Genomic DNA, 22,777 nt, shown 5'->3' with positions numbered 1-22,777 from the left:
CTGCCTTGTCATCTCCAGGCCTATAACTTTTCTTCCTCCCATTTTCCTATAACAAGCCAATGAGAAGAGGAAAAAAATAAGCTATCGGCTTCTCCCCCTTTTAGATTTAGCACAAAATACTTCTTTTGAGAGCAGGCATCAGAATTTCATTTTTTTTAATATGTGCCAGTGTGTTCACAAAAAGTGACAATAAAGGTTATTTTATCTTATTTTCTACAAAGAATATCCATTGCCCCCAAGCTATCAACTTTTCTTTTACTTTTGTGGGGAAATTGTTCTCTTGATCTTCTTGCTATCTAGAGAGAACAATATTTATAGTCTGAACTATTTAAAAAGGATTCTCTGAAACATTCTAACTCCATTTTTTCTTCCTACAGAGTGTTCTTGCCTGGCATTTTTTGTGTGTGAAAAAAATGGCTAGAGATTAGTTGCTATCCTGATACTGTTCTGCTGACATAAGAATGAAAGAACAAGACATTAAAACAGCAGGTTGGAATGAGGTCTACATTGGCTCAATTGGGTCACTATTTGTGTCTCTTTAGAAAGAAGGGCCAAGAAAGACACAGAAAAGTGAAATAAAAAAGCTATGTACATGTCATAGTTGGATGATGGAGGCCCCTATTATATGACATCTTGGCTCGAAGGATGTTCTTAAAATTGAAATAAGAACATTATGCACTGATCAGTGTGCTTCCTCTAATTTAAAAGAAATACTGTTCACGAGAAACAGAGCATCACATGATACTTACATTTTACTGAACAAAATTTTACTTTGTTCACCCTTTGAAGCATTCAAAACTCATTTATAAATACTTGAGGAACATCCAATTTATACAATATATGTTTAAAATCCTGTAATTGGTTTCTGCTTATGCTCATAAGGCGAAACAAAACTTAAGTATCTAAATCAGAACTGAATGTTCTGTTTAGAGGGTATGAAGGATAATTTTTATTTGAAATTGTTAAAAGGATTTTAAAAGGATTAAAACACTATATATTATATATTCCAAAACTTCATTTTAAAAAACCACAGAAAAATATCTCAGAGAGATTCAAACTGGATTAGAAGAAAAGAGAGGGAATATCTTAGTGTGATGTTTTGTTATATTTTCTCCCATTTTCAGTGATTGGGTATTTCCTATTGACTTTCACAAATGTAGCAATCACTTTCTTCTTCCATGCATTTGATCCCTCATGTGTCTTCCTCCTCATAATCATTCGGATATGTAGTTGAATTGGGGATTATAGAACATTTAATTCAGATTTGGCTATCCTGATGCTGAGCTACAAATATATTTCCTTTCTTTCCTGGAACCCTGTTTTCCCACTCTGACAACAGAAGAATTTTGTTTGAGTAAATGAAATAAGGAAACTCTTCTTCCCAAATTTAAAAACTAAAAAGCTGGGCCTTAAACACTTCGCATCTTTGCTACAACCCCTCTGGTTCTTGCCTCACTCCCAAACATATAACCACCCAAAGTCTGCCTATTTCTTCTGTTATCCAGAACTTCTAGTACATTTAGATGGCATCAGATTGGACAAAACTGTCAAAACCCAACAACAAATTTTATAATAGTTGGATTTTTTTTATTTGTGCCCATTTGGGTGCGAAGCAACCATAGATATGTGAATGACGGTTAAGGCACCAGGCTAAAAACCAGGAGACTTGAGTTCTACTCCCACCTTCGCCATGAAAGCTGGTTGGGTATCTTTGAGCCAGTCACTCTCTCTTTCTCTGCCCAACTCACCTTACAGGGTTATCGTTATATGGAAAAGAGAAGGAAGGAGTAGTAGGTATGGTCACTGCCTTGAGTTATTTATAAAAAATAATAAAGGTGGGATAACAAATAAAGAAATGTAAGAAGTCCCATTGCTTCTTACATTTAAAACTGACAGAGCTTCTTATTTTCTCTGTGACACTCTTCCACCTTAAAATGTGGGAATCTACTTGCCCTGGTATAACTTGTTGACACCAGAAAACACACACACAGTCTTGTGTCTGTATCTAGTAGTAGCACCTGGGTGGACACTGTGGGGAAAAAAATAAGGAACGAGACCATGGATGAAAAAAGGTTTAAAAACCTTGGTTTAGAAATGTAAGTGGTCAGCAGGTTATGAGAGCAACTGAGACTGAAATTTCCATTGCTACATAATGTGATTGTAAAGTAAAATGTCACATGATGCATCATTTAGTGATGGAAATACCAGCAGTCCTGGTTGCCATCGTAATTTCAATTAATGAGGTTTTAAATGAGCACATGGGAAGTGATTAGAGTCCCAGACAAATAGGCTGTCAGGTGGGAGCATGGAGGACATCAGTGGATACTACAAAGCACATGAAGTGAGCTGATGTGCAGGCAGGAAAGTGTTGTAGGAGTGTCCTATAAAAAACAGGCATAAAAATTACTACAAAGAGTGGGTCAGCAAGTAGCAAGGAGAAGGAGAAGCTTGCAACCTACAGCCAGCTTTCCCATTGACTTTGTTTGTGGGAAAGGGAAGGTTGCAAATGAATATTATGTAATACTACAATGGCTGCAACTTCCTGGAGTGGTCATAAGTCCCTTTCTTTCAGTGCCATTGTAACTTTCAATGGTTGCTGAATGGATGATTGTAACCTAAGTTGTATCTGTAGTTTGTGCATTACACAATGACTATATTTTTTGCAGATACTCAGCTGATGATTACACTGTTGTTTAATTTCAAAATATTCATCTGCTGTTTTGCTTTTTGTTGTGAATGCCTCTCAGTGATAGGTAGCCCTTGAATTATGATCATTTGTTTAGCAATCATTCAAAGTTACAATAGCACTGAAAAAAGTGCCTTACAATCAGTCCTTGCACTTATGACTGTTGCAGCATCCATGCAGTCAAATAAAAATTAAGGCACTTGTCAACTAGTATGTATTTATGATGATTGCAGTATGCCAGGATTATGTATGCAAGTTGTCATTTGTGACTTTCCCTGCTGGCTTTCCACCTACGAAGTCAATCCAGAAGCCAGATTCACTTAAATGACAATGTGATTTATTTAACAACTGCAGGGATTCATCAAACAACTATGGGTATGATATCATATTAATGACCCTCTTGCTTAGTGATGGAAGTTCTGGTCACAACTGTGGAAATAAATCAAGGACTACTTCTAACAAGGAATATAAATGCTACTGTGTTCTATGCATAAGCCTATACTTGGATGATTTCCCAAGTACTAAGGAACTGTTGTGTTCCACTTATTTGGTATTGAATCAAAGTTTGCTTTATTGTAACCAATAACAAAATAAGAGGACTAGTTATTGGTGTGCTGTGTTATTTAGTGTGACACTACCCTCCTAAAGGTCCCAGAAAGGATAATATCTCTCTGAAAGCTGTGCTAGTGTGAGGTATAGCCATTGACTATACTGTAGCTATATCTCCAGAAATCCCAAAAGATTATTGAGAAACAGGGCAAATGAACAAAGATCAGGTGAAGTGTTAGTATTGCTTTATAATCCTTTTTAAGATCTCACTTGGAATACGGCATCCAGTTTTGGTCATGTTTCAAAAAATGTTAAGACTCTAGAAAGAGTACAGAGAAAAGAGCAACAAAAAGGACTTGAACACTATGAAGAATGCTTGTAGGAACTTTCTGGTGTCTAACAAAAACCAGGTGTGCGATGATAGCAATCTTCCTGTATCTAAGGGGCTATCTCAAAGAAGAGGGGGTCAACCTACTCTCCAAAGCACTTGAGGACAGGAGAAGTAACAGTTGGAAACTTATAAAAGAAAGATCCAACCTAGAACTAAGAAGTTTCCTAACAGTATGAAGGCTTGCTTCCAGAAGTTGTGGTGCTCCATCGCTATAGGTTTTTAAGAAAAGATTGGAATCTCCTGCTTGGGCAGGGATTGGACTAAAAGACCTTCCAACTCTGTTGTTGTTCCGTTAAATTGATCAGGAAAAGTGCACCTTTTCTACGACCGCCTGTGCTTTTATATCACATAGTTATAATTCTTAGCCCCAAATGTTAAAGTTGTCGCAATTTTCCAGCTTCCCCTTAGTGAAACGTACGTGTCAAGAGCCTGCGCTGCAATCGGCTGGCTGCGTGCCTACTGCCAGAGCCGCCTTTGGTTTAAAAGGAAGGGGCGGGACAAGCGAGAGGACTGTTTTACGGCACCCCTTTTCCAAGTAAGGTGGCGTCGTGCTACCTCCCAGTTTTTGGAAGTTGTAGTTTCCACAGAAAATCCTCTAACTGCCAAGCCAAGGAGATGTTATTGAACGAAGCAATATCTAAAATGCATGTGTTTGTTGGGAGAGTTACCGTGCTTGGTCTTCAGTGCTGACGCAGGCAGATCATGCATTACTAAGTCTCCCATAACGTGTTTTACAACAATCCTCAAATGGAAAATCCAGGCACCTAGAGGCCACAAGTGGAAGAGAATTGCATTGCTATACCGTTGCTCAAGGTCGGGGACAGAAACGTTACCCTTCTAAAGTGAACTAATTGACCAGCGTTGCGTAGCAGCCCCTTCTTAAAGCATTCGAGAAATCGATTTCTACTTCTGGCGACTGCTTGGGCATATCTATTTATGTTGGCTACAGAAGAGATGGCCTTTGCCCCTGCCCTTTTTCAGGATTTTCTTCATTAGTGGTATCGTACTTGTGGGTTTCCCCATACTCACCCGTCCGAGTAATAACCAGGTTCGAAAGCATTTAGCAACCGAGTGTATTTGAGCAGTCGATAAAATTAAAGAAATAAAATAAAATATTTACCTTACACCGAAATCTTTTAAGTGCTCCCCCAGCTAAAAGCTCAATTCAAGTCAAGTTCGGGCTCTTCCTCCCACTCTCTCTGAATGGACTACTAGAGCGATCATTTATCGCTTTCCTAAATGACAATTGCTCCCTTGCCCAGAAGATGGCGCTCACGGGGGTTAGCCAGGCCCTGCCGCACCTTTAAGCAATCACAGAGGAAGGAAGTGTCCAACACTGTCTCCTGCTCTTCCTCTCCCCCTCCCGACCGCCGGAGAAAAGAATGAGAGAGAATGAGCTGGAAAGATACCGCGATCCATTTATTTGCTGGAGGGTAGGTAGAATTGAGGCAGGTTTGGGCCCTGGGGTGGGACGTCAGACGGGAAAACGTGCGGGCACCTAAGCGTTCTGGCCGGCTGTGATGCTGGACAGAAAGAGGGAGGGTTTCCCTGGTTCGCCCAAACTAGTCAGCGGCTAAAGGGGACGGTAATATGAAAAACTTACAGCTGAAGCTGTAAGCTCTGCGAGAGATTTCTCCGGATTTTGCAGAAATTCCTTGGGTGGAAGCAGGCCTCCTGTTTGCAGTTCCCGTAGAAATGGCTTCCCGAGAGTTAGAAGCATCTGCTTGCTGGCCAGGGTGTGGGGCCTGCCCGTGGAGGCAGCCCAGATGAATGCAGGAGGCCTAAGCAAGTTGACTCTGATGTAAAGCTAGAATATGGGGAAAGGAATTGTCTGCGAATTGGACGGTAGGATTTAAGGCCAGAAAAATAAGGGTATATAAGGAATTATCTTCTGGCTCTGACTAATGAAATTGGCCCTGTGCAAGATTTGGATTTTTTTGAGGGGGAGGATGTTTCCTTTTTCGGTTTCTTCTTCTGTTTCTTTTCATTGGAAGGCAGGAGTCACTCTTTGGAAGTTGCTTATGGTTCAGTATCAATCCTGTGTCATTTTTTTTTGCAACAATGTTCTTAAAACCATAAACAAAATAGGCATTCTTATATAATGGTATTCAGCTGAATAATTTTTCAACTAAAATAATTTTTGAACTAAAGAAACTGATTTTAAACTAAAAATACAAGATACAAGTGTCATCAAGACACACGATGCTATATTCTGGAGATGTCATTTATGTCATATCACTGCTTATTCATTAACAAATTCAAACTGAATAATATATACATAGCATAGCAGGACAATTTTGGGTGGGGTTGACACATGCACTAAGCCATGAATTGTTGAATAAATCAGTATGTTGCCTTGAGTTTCTGAATGAAAGGTAGGTTATAAATCAAACATAAAATGACTCAGCAAACAATATTGAATTAATCTGTTTTATAGTTAATCCATTTTTAGCAGGATACAAAAATGCTAAAACCACAGATTTAATAATTTTTATGAAGTTTTATTCTTAATTGAAACAATAGGTTTAGGCAAACTTATCAAAACAGGATGTAACTTTTTATCAATTGAATACTTATACATGTCCACATTTTTGTACTTGTATTAGGCATTGCACCTAAATATGTAAGGGGCATATTTGGTTATACAGTGGTGTATTCATCTTGGTTCACTTAACCCAGATGTTGCCAAAATATGGTTTACCAGTTATACTCTGCTGCTGAAAATAGCCTTTTGTTCATTCATGGAGGATTATGGGCTGCTAAAGCTTAAAGCAATAAACAGCCAACAGCTTAATATATTGTGAAAGGTTTGAAATCAACATAAATTAAACACTGAATATTGCAACATTGTTTTCAAGCCTTTTTAAGATCAAGTGATCTGATATGAATTCAGGTGCTTCTGAATTCAGTATGTATTAATTACACATGTCCATTTAGTATGATCAGGCCTTGGGATGTTTTCACTGTGGAAAATATTGATCCTAGCATTTTAGAAATAACAGGTAAACAATCTGCATAAAGTATTTAAAGGCACTGGATGATTATATATTTTTACACATATGTTGCTACAAATATAATGCAAAAATGCCTCAGCAGTCTTTTATAATAAATTCCCCATTTGCAGATGGGGGGAAATGTAATCTTGTTGCAGAATAACTGAACCTGTATTTGATCCTTTTAAACCAAGTTGGACTTTTTCCATATTTGCACTTCAAATAACCACAAAAAAGAGAGTAAAGTCACAAAAGTATGTTCAGGAGAAGTAGTTGTTGCTGCAATACAGGAAAGAGAAAGCTTTTCAGGTATTTTCAATTGCACCCTTATCTAGGTGTGCTAGGAATGTAAAGTTCTGTTGATTCAGGGAGAATTAGATAATGTTTTAACACTATCCAATTTGTATCTTATACTAAAATAGTATTCAGAGTTTCTTTGTTTAAAAAGTGAGATACCGTCCATTTAAATTCTCAAGGTAGCATAAACTTTGAAAGGAAAGATATTAGTACTAATGCAGTTCAATAAATTGTCAAGATATCTGAAAAAAAAATGCAGAAAGTAGCAAACAGTATAATCAAATCAAGCTTTTTTAAATAAGGTAAAGCTTTAAAAAAAACCATAGAACTGTATTCCTTAACATCCAACAATATTATGTGAGTAGTTGTTATCCAGCACATCTGAAAGTGCTGGGCTAGAGAAGGCTACTTACACAGAAGGAAGATCCCATTGGGTTTATTCTGCTCACTCCCAGCAGTTCACAAAAATTGGCTGTTAATGGATCTGACTTGAGGGCCTAGTCTGCTAAGTTCCTTAGTGCTTATGCAATCATTTCCAAATAATGTCTAATCCTCTTGATCAGGGGTGTCAAACTCGAGCATAGTGACTTTTTTCCCCTTTGCTAAAATGGGAGTGGGCGTGGCCAGCACACAATGCATCTGGCCCACGGGCCATGAGTTTGACACCCCTGCTCTTGATAATTGGGATTGGGGAATGATAGAATTTTTCCAAAGCTGATGGCCATGCATTTTTTAAAAAAACTAATAACTAATATACTAATAACTAATATCCATTGAAGAGATGGGTAGAGGGAGAGAATCTTGTAACAAACTAGAAATGTACAACTATTGTAAGGGAAATATAGAAAGGTCCTGGAGCTAAATTACATAAACAAGTTGATAAGGAATAATTACAATCTGAGATGTTGAGTTCCATAGGGATGAGGAAGGATAATCAGTATGTAAAGGAGATATTTGTAAAGCAGAGTATCATCTATGTCTTGTGTTCTTTCAAAATTAGTAAAATTGATGGGAGTATAGCAGGGACTAGAATTGTGAACATACATGGGAGAGATATTGATTCCATATTATGTACTATTTAAAAAATTTAAAAATCCACCCAAACAATGGTGTAGTTGGAACCATTGGATATTGTTTGAGGCCATCACTACCTGTTTGATCAATATATATATCCAACTATCTTTGCCCAATAGATTCAGAAAATTAGATGAACTAAATATCATGGTTCTGCTAGCTGTGGAAAACAGGTTGTGCAAAACTTATCTTACTTCATAACTTTTTAATACTTCATAACTTTTTTTAAAAATTGAGACGGATATGAATCTCTCTCACGAGAGGAATGAATAGCTCCAATGCCCTTTTTTCCCCCACCCGCGAGAAACAATGTGAAAAAAGTCTCTACACTCCTCTGCTGCTTGCAAACACGCGCATCTGTAAGTCACTCTAATGTATATTTACGCGGAAGTGAAAGCCAACGACTTCAAGGGGCCTTGATCCCAAGAAAATAAAAAGAAATGCGGAAGCATGCGCTTCCCAGGCAAACTAGAGATGCAGCGCCTCTTGCTCGCTATCCCGGCGTAATTGACTTAGGAGGTTTTATTGTTTTGGTTTGGTGTTTTTTTTGGGGGGGGGTGTTCTCGTGTTTTGCATCAGTATACAGTTCAGGACGTAGTCACGTGCACAAAGCCAGCACAACTTCAGCCGGTGATGTCACGGTCGTTCGTGAGCCAATGGCCGTGTCTGTTTATATTGGGCTTCGTTTCGCCTTGGAAGCGAGAGGCTAGGCGGTTGCGCTTTTGCCTGCTTGGCTGGTGCTGCTCTTGCCTCTCCTGTTGGGACCGGAGTTTCTCTTAAGATTAAGGCGTCTCTGAGGAAGCGGCGTCACGGCTTCCGAGTTTATGCTCATCGCAGTTCAGATTAACAAGAAAGCGGAGTGGGAAAAGCCTCTCCCGTTCGGTCTGTCTTCTAGCTTAAGCGGGATAAGAATGAAAATATGAGCCAGAGAGACATTTGCGTACATCTCTTTGCTGGAGGGTAGGTGAAATATTATGATAACCTCCCTTCCTTCCTGCCTTGAAATTTATCGACTGACTGCTCCATAGACAAAACTTCTGTGTGTCGTACGACATTTAATTGCTGGAGCGTGTGGAAGCGTGTTATAGACAGGCATTTTTTTCTCTCAAAATAGAATGGAAGTTTGTGGGAATTAAAACCAAAAGAAATTTCGGACTGACTTTCAACCCTTTTTAAGTCACCCTGCACTAATTCACATTAGGTAATACAGGTTTTTACTACTATTTCACAGAGATTTAAAATAAAATGGTGTGATACATATGTAACATTCATGTTGTGTGCTGCAGGGAAGAAAGTTAAAACTTCAGTTTGTTTGTGCAGAGGTTATGATCTTGAATTGACTAGTTTTTTCCCTATTGCAATTCTTTATTTTTCTTCATCAATTATTGTTGGGGGCTGGAGTATGTTGTTCTAACTTGCAAACAGATGTACACTAGGAAGTTATTTGAATGTATAAAAATTACTTCTTTTGGATAACATTGATTTCTTGAAATATACAGTCAATCAGATAATCCACTGCAGTGTAGTAGGTGCATTTTCTTTCTGTAGTATCTTCAAGCTGATCCAGAGACAACTGGTTCTAACACTGCTCTTGTTTATAGACCTTGTATAAATAAGAAATAGATAATATACTCCAACAATTTGGCTTGTAATCTTATATCATTTATCAGATATACAGCCCATTTAGTCTAGCTGAAATACCAAATACTAGAGGGTAGTTTTATGTATGTATATGTAAAAAGGCAATTGAATGAAAAATTATGACCATATACACTTGTTTTTATTTTTCAAAGAAGGGCTTTGCAGATTTGGTGCAGTCCTGAACATTTCAAGGAAACTGTCAAATGACATTGTTAATATATGGCGAAACAAGTCCCACTGACCTCAGTGGGACTAAAGCTTCACTGATAATATTCCAGTAATGAAATTAAATTTCGCCATTCTTCTGCAACTTTCAGAATATTTCCAGGTCTGTTACATGACACACATATTCATGATTTACTTAAGCTGATTTTCTGAACCTTGGTTTATTTAACTAAATTTTCCAAGTTAAAAGAATGAATTGATCTATTAGCTTAGCAAATGCATGGTGAGTTTATACACAACAGACAAAACTAATATATGGCTGGCTAGTTTACTGTTCATTGTGTTGCAAAAAACAGTCAAAATGTGCCCTGAAATGTTGAGCTGCCCAGAATATATTTTAGTTGGTCATGAGAATATCCAAGATAAAGGAAGTGGTTTCCTTATACAAAGCAAAATTAAATTCCATCCATAAATATAACTTTCCCTGAAAGAATTTTGTGATGCCTCATGTAATAAAAATTCTGGATTTATATAGGGCTTGCAGGCAAAATAGGTAGATCCAGACAACTGAAAGAAAATTGGGAAGAGTTAGATTTCTGTGCTGCTATTTAGTGATAAATGGATTTTGATCCTGATTTTGTAGTATTACCAGAAAAGTCTTAGAGCATAAAAATATTCTTTGGTGCAATGTAGCTGTATGTTTTGAAATTAAATACTTATTTTTTGAGATTAGGAACAGAGCGTGGAACCAAATAGTGCAAAAGATAATGTATCTGAATCAGACAAGGGCTATAAATAGGATAATTGAACATAAATAATTGTTCTCTGCCATTATTGTGGCTGGTATGGGAATCTTTCTAGATTATTTGGTTCAAAATATCTGTAGGATGTTTTTGTTTATTTAGAGGAGGATATTGTGGCATTGTATATCAAAGCTATGATATTGTAGAATTCGTTTTCTTCAAAAATTTGAAATATTCTGCTAGTTTCTAAATTATCAAATTCCACATGCTATTGAATTGAGGCCTCTGAATTTCAAGCTTTTGTTTCAAATTACAAACCTACATGTTAAATTCTTTTTCTTTTCACCCAGATTTACCAATTAGTTTTTCATTTCTGAATGATCTCTGTCCCAAAGGTGCTTTTCAGAAGGCAACTGGACTTTTTTGTTTTTTTCTTTGAAGACATTTCTCTTCTCATCTAAGAAGCTTCTTCAGCTCTGACAGGATAATGGGAAATGGAAGGATTTATATTCCTTGCAGACAGCTGATCATTTGCTGCCTGAAAGGAATATAAATCCTTCCATTCCACACTATCCTATCAAAGCTGAAGAAGCTTCTAGGATGAGAAGCTAATCGTCTTCAAAGAAAAAAAAAAGGGGGGGGGGAACAAGAAAATCTAGTTGCCTCCTGAAAAAGCACCTTTGGGACAACCGTGACCTGGATGACTGAGAATCTCTACTGATTGCTTTCTGGTTTGTAGTTGCATGTTTGGAGATGGTCTACATGGACAGTCAATAATTCTTTTAGGAATTTGATTGTTTCATTCTGTCTGTCATGTCATCCGGGGCAAGGAAAGGCAAGTGAGGAAGCATGTATTGCAACATGACGATGCACATTTGTCCCTTACATATTTATGCATCATATCATTATGCAAGTATAACACAACACTCTTTTTGACATCATTATGGACACCCCCAGTTACACTATTTTCCCCAGTGTTCTTATACTTCTTAATTCAGTAGTATTTTTTTCTTGCGGACAAAGACCCCATATATAACAGAGGCATATGCTTTCTCAAAACTTATAATTTTTCTTTTTATTCTGGGTTGTTTCCTATGGTAGGATTTATATTTCTGCTTCCAATTCTCAGAAAGTTGGTCAAAGTTCATACTGTACAGAAGGTATGTTACAGACCTTGACTGCTTTGTTATTAGAGTAGTTGAAGGCTTCTGCCTAATCCCTCAGTCAGCAAAATACAAAAAATATGTGTTCGTGTGCAGAGCAGGGTGAAAGTAGCTTAGAGTTATCAGTCCCAAGTATTTTTATTACTAGCAGCCAGCAAAAGTTCTTTTAGTTTTTAGTCCTCTAGTTTTTATTTTGCTGTAGCATAAAGTCAAAATATGCCATTTTTACTGCTTTACAAAACTATCTTAACGGGGAAAAAGCATGTTCTAAAGAAAGAAAGGAGTTACCAAAATCAAAACAGTAGAATAGATAGCAGGGGGCAAATTAACAGTATATATTTACAACAGAAGTTAATCAAATTTAAGCAAGAATGATTCCCATATATGCAGTATTGCAAATGTATATATACATTTTCACTTTGGCTTCTAAAAGGGCATAAATCTTTATAAATAAAGTAAGTTAGCAGAAGCTGAAAATGGGTAGTTAGAAAACAAGCAGCCTCTCGTCTCTTTTTTATTTTTAGTTAGTGTCAAATTTGCTTTATTTTTTTCAATACAGACAAATAAGTGGCATTACAGTGGAAACTAACGTAAGACAGAAGCCCATTTGGTGCAACAAATAGTTGATTAAATTTGTAGCAGTTTTTAATGTTATATTTAGTTCTGGATACGAAGGTAAATAATTTCATGTCTATTAACACTGACATGATAGTTAATACTGACGTAATACTTTCCTTTTTGTATCTTTAATGGTTTAAGTTATCTAACCTTAGAGTACTAAGATTATTTAGTTAGTACGGTAAAAATGCCATTATGTCAAATAATGTAATCTATTATGTTAATAAATAAAAGTGCATTAGTTGCATAAATAAAAGTGGTAAACTTCTTATAGGCAAGTTCTTCTGTAGTTCAACTTATCATGTAAAGTTAATGAAATTTGAAAACATCTCAATTTGATTTCAAATTCATCCTACTACCAAATGTTAGAAAATAAATATGTGCATTGTATCAAAACATGTTTGTTTTGAAAGATTCCTCTATTAAACTTACTGAATGGGGATTTGAAATTGGGTGTCTCCAATCCTAATTGGAACTTTGGCCAATTTACCAGCCTATCTATGTCAAGATTCCAAGCTTGAGTTTGAAATACACCTTAATGAAAGTTACTTATTAAAATAAAAATAGTAATATTCAAAAATTTGTTTATTTGCAATTTATACTTTTTTCCTACTTAAAAAATGCTCAGAGCGCTAAAAACCATGGTAAAAATTAGTAGTTAAATTATATGCTATAAATGCAGGTGCCCTCTACTTTGCTGTTATTGATACACTAGTACTAGTGCGATTGATTCAAATACAAAGGTAAAAGTGATTCCTTTTTAAGAAAAGGTAAGTGTTCTTCAATATATTTCCACTTGAATCTTTATTTGCCATTTTTAGAAACCAAATGTGAAATTGGGCTTCTTTAAATTTATTGATAGTAATTCTTGCTACATATTTTCAAAGGTTCTGACAGAAAATCTACATGTTGTAGATAACTGAGTAGTTATGCAATATTGAAAGAAGATAACTCATTGTATTTGCTTATTTAAAAGTGATATTTTGCGAGTGGAAATAATTGTTTATAAATGCAGAAAAAGCATAAATCCTTTCTGTAATGAAAGAGTTATTATACAAATTTAATATATATCATCTTTGTTTAACAAGTCATATTTGTAAAAAAAAAGGAACCCAGTCATGCAGTACTTGTGATAAACACATGAGATTATTTATGGAAATCACCAGTTTCCATTCATGAGAAAATTAAGTTAAATATATTCCTGTTTCTTTTCCTGTGTTTCTAGAAATAGTTTAGTAAATAAACTAAGATTTTTTTTAAAAAAAAGAAAGCATATTGAACATGAAGTCTCACATTTAAAAACCTGCATTTGTCAATTTTTGTACTTGGCAGCTTAACATGTCTTTTAGAACTCTGTTGATATACTATTTACTCACTTAGACTGAACTTTATTTAGAAGGAACACACAAATGGCTAATTTGGTTCTGGGCATTACAGTTATAGTATATATATATATAGTGGACATTTTATATGAATATATACATACTCATACAAAGAAAATAAATTCTTTATTCTGATACCAAATAAAAGAACATTCAGTTTTCCTGATGTATCTTCTCACAGGTTTACTGCATATCATCATAGTATAGGAAACTATATTACCATCGGTCAGTCATTTTATCAATCTGGATGTGTATTGAGTTTTCTGAGAGTGCTCACAGAAATTGGAAATGTAGGAATATTTCACCAGACTAGAAGCCCAGAGATCCCCTTAAGTCTTCTTTAAGGGAAGAACAAAACGGAAATCATTGTTTTGGCTAAAGTAAGCCAGGATTTGTGCAAAAAAATATATAGAGAGAGGTGTGAATGCTGGTTAGTGAAGCTAATTTTGGAATTTTGCTGTGGACGAATTCTGATTCAGAGAATTGATTATGTATTGATTATATGGTTGCCAACTATTTCCATCTTTCTTTCCAGAGTTGAATCTGAGAAAATGGTGAAAATTGCTGCTCAATAACTAAAACAATCCCTATTCAGTTTTAGACGTTCAAAATAAAAATGTAGTGATGTGCAGGAAGTCTTGCAGGGCAGATTGTAATAGTTGATAATATGTCTATAATTGTTCTTTCAACAGGTTTCAATATAAGAGGTGTGAATAACATTAAGCTTTTTGAAAAATTAATATGACATTCTAAGGTGCAGAGATTAATGATTCAATTCAATTCTAATGTTCTTTCCTATTCTAGAAAGTACAAAAAGTGAAATGAACATAAATATATGCCAGTTTTAAAAAAATTGGATGATTTATTCTATTTTTTATTTTAAATTGTAACTGGATAAAATAGGTTTAGGAGTATTTTTCCCCATCTCTAATATGCTCCCATGGAAAAGCTTGTTTCCAGAAATCTCAATAGCATCCTCCCCTGAAGACAAAACTGTTTCAGAGATTTTGATGGATGAGAGGTTGATGTGGACTACAAGTTTGCATGAAGTATAATAGAATTGATCATATGATTTGATATAGTTATATAAATTTCTTTTGAGTTTTGGAAGTTAGTAGAAATTATGTAAAACAAAGAAGTAACATTTTTACAACTATAGCATCTAAATTAATAGTCTTATTTAGCTGAGGCTGAGAAAACGTACGTTTGAGCTTGAGCTAGATTTCCTATTGAATATTACTAGTCTTTTTAGTGACAATTATAAGACTATTAAGAAGGAGAGATATAAAATTGAATTTTTATGAAAGGAATATATATCTCAATGAGATAATCCCAATTTTTTTTCTTTACAGATGTGGAGGCACAGTAGCTGCAATCCTGACATGTCCACTAGAAGTTCTGAAAACACGATTGCAATCTTCATCTATTACTCTCTACATTTCTGAAGTTCAGCTGAATACTGTGAATGGTGCAAGTGTTAATCGAGTTTCTCCACGGGCTTTCCATTGCTTTAAGTGAGCACCTATTTCTTCCTACTTCTGTGTATAATAAGGATTTAAGTTACCGTATTTGCCGGCGTATAAGACGACTTTTTTGCCCCAAAAAACATGCCTCCAAGTGGGGGGTCGTCTTATACGCCGGTATATCCACTGCCGGCTTTCGGATGCTTGTTGGACGCAGCGGGCGCCTCTGGCTTCCTAGATCCCCTGCGTCGCTCCGCTTCATCCCGCCGCCTCGCTCCGCCCGAGGCTGCAGCCTTCCTGTTCTTCCCACGGCCCCTGGCACTCTGCCCCTGCCGCTGCAGCCCTGGGGATTTCTGGAGGGCGTTTCCGGTGGTGGTGGGGGGTCGCCTTATACGCCGGGTCGTCTTATACGCCCGGCAAATACGGTAAGTAAGGAATATTTGATAGAGAACAAGTTTAGGTGACCTGTTTTATAGAGCAGGAGTCGCCAACCTTTTGGACCTCAGGGACCACCAAACTCATACTTTTAAATCCCGAGGGCCACTAATACGAATTATTTAAAAAGATAATATATTTAATATAAAATAATATAAAATATTTATTTTTTATATTTCATATAAATTTAATATTATATTTAATAATTTAAGTTTAAATAAATTTAATAATATATAAGTAAAAAAGCAGAGCCATCTCATATCTCCCCCAAGTCAGAGGAAACCTCTCTCCTTTGCCAGGTTTGCCACTGTTATAGAGTATAGACATGGAATTTCACTTTGAATAGCATCACCTCTTACTATTACATAAATTCATTTTAAGTATCTTACAAGAATAAATTCTAAAAGGACAATTAAAATAAAATGTATTCTCAAGTTAAGTTCAGCTGTCCATATTATCATCTTTATCTTGGTACCTATTCCTTTCGTTTGCAAAGTAGAGTTTCACAAGTTTTTGATAATATGGTTAATATTCACTTGTTGAAATCTTGTGCACAATTATTTCTTCAATCATAAGAATTACTTCTGTTTTATTTATTCCCATGGTATATGTCAAAGCCAGAAGCTAAAGACTTTGGAAAACTAGCCAGCATTATCCTTTATTTAGGATAAGTGATCTAACTGAACTAGAATGTGTACTGCCAGCCAAAAACCATCTATCTTGCTCTTGCTGAATGAATACTTAAAGGAAAGCTCTTTGATTACATACATACATACATACATACATACATACATACATACATACACACACACACACACACATATATATATATATCAGACGTTGTGGATGTCAGCAATTAGTTTAATAACTAGAAACAATCTGATATTTCTAAAAATGTTCTTTTTCCTCAACTACAAGTTTTATTTCTGTTGTTAAAATGTGTAATTATTTTGGCTTGTTCCTAAATTCATTTGGTACACATTTTAGCTGCAGCCAATATGTCTCAACCTGGAGATTGGAGATAGCCTTGTTAAGGTTTTTAAAAAAACAGTCATTGGCTTTTTAAACTGTTTGAATCCTGATTATCCACCATGAGTAGGGAGATTTAAAAGTATTTTGAAAGGATCTTTCACACTGGCAGAATGTGAATAAAAAGGATTTCTTTCTGTCTGTATTCAAATGGACATAATACAGGGCCTCCTTCAGATATTTTCCCACAATTTTAAAAAGCCAATGACTTAATGAGTGGAAATTTTGGGAAGTGGAGTTGGGTTTGCATGTATGTCAATGTTCCTGTTCAGTCATTACTTCAGTAGACTGAGTCTACTAATAAAAGCAATAATGATTTACCATTTGATGCAATGAAGTTCACAATCCATAAATGATTGCCAGCTTTCTGTAACTAGCAAAGATAGTTCAGTTAAGCTAGGAATTAATTGTTATATTGGGCATTATTTTGAAGTTTCCCAAAATTCCTCACACACTGCAGTTTGAAAAAACTTTCAGATAAATTATATTTAGTTTGAGAGAAATGCATGTGAAGCATCAACTACAGTTAAATTAACAGCAGAAAATTTATATTCTTGTTGATCTTGCTTGTCTTGTGTACTGATACACCTGATGGCTAAGATTGCAAAATCATACCTTAACTCTCTAAATAATTAAAGGTACATGATCATTCAGGAATGCAGTTGCACAACATATTTCAGAGCTCTGAATTTTCTTCAGGTGGATTAAAAGCATTGCAGGAACCAAATTTGTTTATAAGCAATTCTTATAAGAGAAACTTCATATTTTGACTGTACAATTGGAGGAGAAATTTGGAGGATCATTATTTTCAATGTTGTTACCAAGAATAAATATTGACATTTGAAACTACTATAATTTATTGCATAATGCTGTTGGGCTGTATGTTTAAACAGTTACAACTGAGTTTTTTTTTTAAAAAAAATACTGTTTGCAGTTTGCTCAATCTTCATGTCATCAACCTGTATTTCTATTTGTACAAGAAATACTTTAAAGACATTCTGATAATACAGAACACTATTGGTAAATATGCTGCGGTATATAGCATGTTGATATTAGATAATGTTAATTTTGAGAGTTTTATAAACTAGCTCTGAAAATATTCAGAAACACAGTATTTTAACAATTGAAACTAACACTTCAGTGTTAGATGACACTGTGTGGGTCACCAGTAATAATTAGAAAATATTAAAAGATATTCTTTACAAAGACCACTGTTGCAAGCAAAGTTGAAACATTTGGCCAATTGTCTCCTGCAAAATATAAGTGAAGCTGGTCCAGGAAATTTCCTAGCTTACAAGATAATTGGTAATAATTATCTATAGTAGAATATTTCTTCTGTGGCATTTTCTGAAAACTTGGACCACATTGCTTATATGCATGCTTGTCTGTGGTCAATGAGATTACAGAGACAAAATTAAAACTAGAGAATATGTGTTTTAACTGCTACAGAATACTTGATATTTCAGATTCAGACTTGCAGCAATTTTTTCATCTAACTGGATCTTGGACACACTTAGAACATGGAATCCTAGGTCTAAAGCTCAGCAGACTGATTTTAAAGGAAAATATATTAAAATAGTGATTCTCTTCAGTCATCCTAGCTGATATGATTTAACTGATATTCTCAGGCTTTTCATTACACTAGATGTGGCACATAACTATTAATTTGTTCTTAATTCCTGGCAGGTGCTTATTGCTTTGCTTGCTTTTAGGACCACACCATATGGTGGCTCATGGCTTATAGTTTTTGTTGAGAAATGTTGTGTGAACTGCATTTCGATTAACTATAGTATCCTAAAATCTTTCTCTTATTCTCTTTGGTAAAATATTATATTCTTGGGAGACAGATAGCCCCACACCATTTCTCTATATCATATAATTACAGAAAGTTGAGGTAAAAAACGTAGTTGCCAGAGACAAGCAATGCTAGTTTTGTAACATCACAGCTTCTGCTTGGATCACTGCCATTCTGAAGTGGCATATTCCATATAGGAACCACAACATTTGTATGACAGATATTCTGTAAACTGGGTTAACTGGAATCTCTTCATCTGATCTTAAATCTATGGTATCATATATGTATTTCTTTCACAGGATGATCTTACAAAATGAAGGTCCCCGGTCATTTTTCAGAGGACTAGGTCCTAACTTGGTAGGCGTGGCTCCATCCAGGTAAACTGAAAAAAAATATTTAATTGGCTTATTTCATCTGATAATATAAATTTATAATGCTTTTCATTATTTTAAAGTCACTGGGCATTCCTTGTTGGGAAGCTATTTCTCTATCCTTATTATCACTATTCAGTGATAATTATTGAACTTTTAATATAAGTATGACGCAAACTATACTTTTAATATTTATAGTCATCTTATGAATCCTGGCAAAAATGCTAACCATGTAAACTTGCATCATACTCTCAAGTTAAAATACACTATAAAGGAAACCATATAAACAATAATACGTGCTATTGTATTTTTTTCTAATTTGGGAATTGAAATTTTCTGTAAACAAATGTCATTAAGTCTTGCAACTATATAACTGAGATATATACGTAAATATCTACCTGTACAGTTAATTTTAATTTTACACTGCGTAGTAAAATAGGTACATGCCATTTTATTTAGGACAATTTTAGTAAACTTTTGTTTCATGAAATCAGAATATCAGTTCCCTGTAATTCACATTGTACAAAATAAGATCAGATCTATAGAGTGATAGTCAATATAGGATTTGTATAGATATTAAGTTCATTATTCCTCTATAGAAGATGAATGAGTGGAATGAACTATGAACAACAAACAGTTTATAATGGCAGAGGAGAAAGCATGCTAAGAAACAATTCTTTGAATGAATCATATGGCTGCCTGCTCAGTTTTGGAATGCCTTGTATAGCATCCTAAAATGGATTATCCTCTGAGTTAACTTCAGTCATTGTTTGCAGGAAATAAGAGACTTGAATTATTCAGGCACGTCTAATTTGCAACTTATCCACTTGTCTAAAAGCTTTGAGACACCAAGAGTTGATTCAATATGATTCCTTTTAGATGCTTGCATTGGAGACAATATTAGTTTAGTCTTATTATGAATATGGTTGTGTACTTATGGTTCTCATAATCATATGAAGTACTGCTTAGTTTTGTAGTATCATAAGCTGCCATCACATTAATAAAAATTATATACACTTGACAGATTTAAGTTCACCATGTCTTCTCATTGTGTGTATATGTTTAATAAAGATTTCACTATAGTATTAAAGTTGCAAATTTGGCTATTACTATCTGTGAATGAATTTTAAAAGAAATGTAAATCTAACCCATGAATAAGTCAGGACTTATTAATTAAATTTTCTAATTAGCAGTTAGTTTATATAATCCATTATTCACTGCATTGAAGAAAAAAGTAGGCAAAAATAATCCTTTATATAATCTTTTATGTAAACATAAGGAAAATACAACACTTTAATAGAATATCAAAAATAGGAATCAAAAGGTTGGAGAGAAATGGGAATTAGCCTGAAAAATATATTATCTAGTTTGTATGTTTCTCTCACCTTTGAATAAAAATATAATTTTGGACTTCTTTCAATTTTTGTATTATGCTTGTCCATTTGTTTATGTATTCTTGGGGTTATGAATAAATTCTAATGCTTTTCTTTTCAAGTCATCAACTTTGGACAAATACATTATGTTTTGTTTAAACATTGCTGAGTAGCTTTAACAGCACTTCTCTATTTAAATAAGACATAATGAGGCCTGTTTTATAACATATATAGCATACACCACTGATTTCAAATTCCCCGTTGCTAACTACATCACGTAAAACAACCACTTTATCACATTTTGTGAAAGGCAACATGTTTGCAAAGTTAATGGCATTAACTAATGTTCTGACGTGTGAATTAATTTATTCAGATCACAACCTCTGTGGACAGCATTTTCCAAACCATCAGTACAATTATGTATGGCAAAATAATAATTTGGTTTATTGATTATTAAGTTTATTTTAAAAGTCTTTATGTTAAAATATCATTAAATGTTCAATGTTGTTATAGTAATATACCTAACTATTGGACATAGTGGAATACTAATCCTTAACATTCAAGTTTTAATACGTCAGTAGTATAACTAAGTACTTCCTTTTTTAAATATTGAAAGCTTAGAATTGAATTTGGACATAGTGGAATACTAATCCTTAACATTCAAGTTTTAATACGTCAGTAGTATAACTAAGTACTTCCTTTTTTAAATATTGAAAGCTTAGAATTGAATTTCTCAAATTTAAATGAACATTCAAAAAATATTGGAAATTCATATTATAAAATAATTATTATAGCCCCACACATATGTGCTCTCCCATATCATTGATTTTAGAGGCCTTTTTAAATTAAGCATGTTATGTATCGTGAATTATTTTATTATCATATGTCCTATAATAATAAATCTTAATACAACTTGCTAAAGAATACTATTCAACAAGAAATCTCTGAACATTAATTCTCTATAAATCTATATCTTCTCTATAAATTCCCATTTTTGTTGCTTAAATCTCTTACTATCTTTTCTCTTTGAATTGGTTTTATCAGGCATAGTTCCACTTAGCTGAACATATGTGAACCTCCAGAATGTTAACTGCACTAGACATCTCTTAATTTCTTGAATTACTTGAGTGTTTATGAGCATTTATATTATCACTTGCCTGCATTGATGAACCAGTTTTCTGCCACTGATCACAAACCAGCTGATGGGCAGAGACCACTTCAGGAAGCAGGTGTAGAAGTGGGAAGCAAGCTGTCAGTCTATGTGAAGAGGTGAAACTGAGGTGGTGAGTCTTGCCAGTTCACTCCCACGAGCTGAGATAGTGAACGGGAAACTGCACCTCCACACACTTCACCCAAGAAACACTACTGTGGAACATTGTTTATTACTGCAACATAACTATTAATACTGGTCTAAAGCATAGCTATGTTGTGGTTAACTGTTTTTGTTCTACTTTTAGAGCGCTATATTTTGCAACTTACTCCAAGTCCAAAGAAATTATGAATAACATATTTGAGCCAGATTCTACTCAAGTACATATGACCTCAGCTGGAGTGGCAGGTAAGGATTTTTGAATTCCTGCTTTAATCTATTGAAAAGCTATTAATGAAATGGCTGCAATAATAAATGAAACCTAAAGAAGTAATGGAAATAGTTCAGAATATAATGAAGATACAATGACTAAAATACTGTATATGAAAATCTACTGATTGTGTATGAATGCTTTCTACAATCATTAATAGAAGATTGAGTTAGAAAGTATTTTATTTTCTTCATAACCCCCAAGTTAGTGAATCAGGTAGACACAGTTTGTAGGAGTATTCAGGGATTTGGAGTAAGGGAAATGGTGATTTGTAGCATGCAGGAGCATTATACGTATTTCCATTAACTCTATAAAGAAGCTGCATTATTTCATGGGCTTACAAAAGAGTAGCCATATAATTGCAGAGAAATATGCTCACTTATGTATGCTCCAGTGCACCATTTCCCTTTGAATCTTGATCAGTGCATAGTCCTGTCAAGCTAAGCAAATTTTATGTGGAATAAAGGAGCACCTCTTTTTTTCCTTTTCATTGACAGACTTTATATTGCAAACTTCTTCCTCTGATAAGTCACCTGCAATATCTTCTTTGTGCACCAGCTTGTATCAGATAAATCCTCAAAGCTCATTGCCTTCATAAGGGATAAGAAAACAAGCAAAATTTCTCCTGTTGGCATTGGGAGGGGGGGAGAGGATATGAAAATGAGTTTCTTAGGAAACAGAGGAGATAAAAATGTACTCCAACATTATTTACATGTTTATTCAGAATTAATAATAGAATTCATGCAGTTGCAATTCTGTAATAGTTATCTCTGAGGCAGGTGATGAGAAAATGTAAGATTGTGCTATTCTAGAATAAATGTTTCAGTTAGTGGCTTACATAATGTGTTCTATATCAGAATCCTGACATGTTTGGGAGACAAAAATGCCCATATAATTAATAAGCATAGTTAATGTTCTGTCTTATTATTTTGGAGAATAGAGATTTACATTTTAAGTAGCTGTTTGTATACAGTCGTTTAAAGAATCCATGGGGAATGGGAAGGAAGTGCAAATGAGGATTCCTTTAAA

General features: G+C 34.8%; 1 protein-coding gene and 1 long non-coding RNA gene across 6 annotated transcripts in view; one reads left to right on the top strand and one right to left on the bottom strand.

The window, feature by feature from the left end:
• Window positions 1-2,119: 2,119 nt before the first annotated feature.
• On the bottom strand, window positions 2,120-5,424 carry LOC148130922 (uncharacterized). Of its 2 annotated transcripts, none has more exons than XR_015749470.1 (3): window positions 5,230-5,424; window positions 4,295-4,390; window positions 2,120-2,381 (listed from the first exon to the last, which is right to left on the bottom strand). It is a non-coding gene; the product is annotated as an uncharacterized LOC148130922 (long non-coding RNA). The 2 variants fall into 2 exon arrangements; XR_015749469.1 differs by lacking the exon at window positions 5,230-5,424 and adding an exon at window positions 4,747-4,783.
• Window positions 4,894-22,777, top strand: part of SLC25A36 (solute carrier family 25 member 36) — a 30,881-nt gene continuing 12,997 nt past the window's right edge. For 2 of the 4 annotated variants that reach the window (XM_026664091.2, XM_087965007.1), the window contains exons 1-4: window positions 4,894-5,059; window positions 15,055-15,216; window positions 18,724-18,801; window positions 21,626-21,726. In XM_026664091.2, the coding sequence (XP_026519876.1) occupies window positions 5,019-5,059; window positions 15,055-15,216; window positions 18,724-18,801; window positions 21,626-21,726 (382 nt within the window). In that variant the 5' untranslated portion in view covers window positions 4,894-5,018. Of the gene's footprint in view, window positions 5,060-8,707; window positions 8,951-15,054; window positions 15,217-18,723; window positions 18,802-21,625; window positions 21,727-22,777 lie in introns of those variants that run through there. The other 2 variants (XM_087965008.1, XM_026664099.2) reach the window with 2 other exon arrangements.

The sequence above is a fragment of the Notechis scutatus genome, chromosome 4 (genome assembly GCF_049901735.1).
Source record: "Notechis scutatus isolate UNSWTSFEM ecotype Mainland chromosome 4, rNotScu1.2, whole genome shotgun sequence".
Taxonomy (NCBI): Eukaryota; Metazoa; Chordata; class Lepidosauria; order Squamata; family Elapidae; genus Notechis; species Notechis scutatus.
The sequence above is the reverse complement of the archived record's forward strand: the minus strand, read 5'-3'. Positions and strand labels throughout refer to the sequence as shown.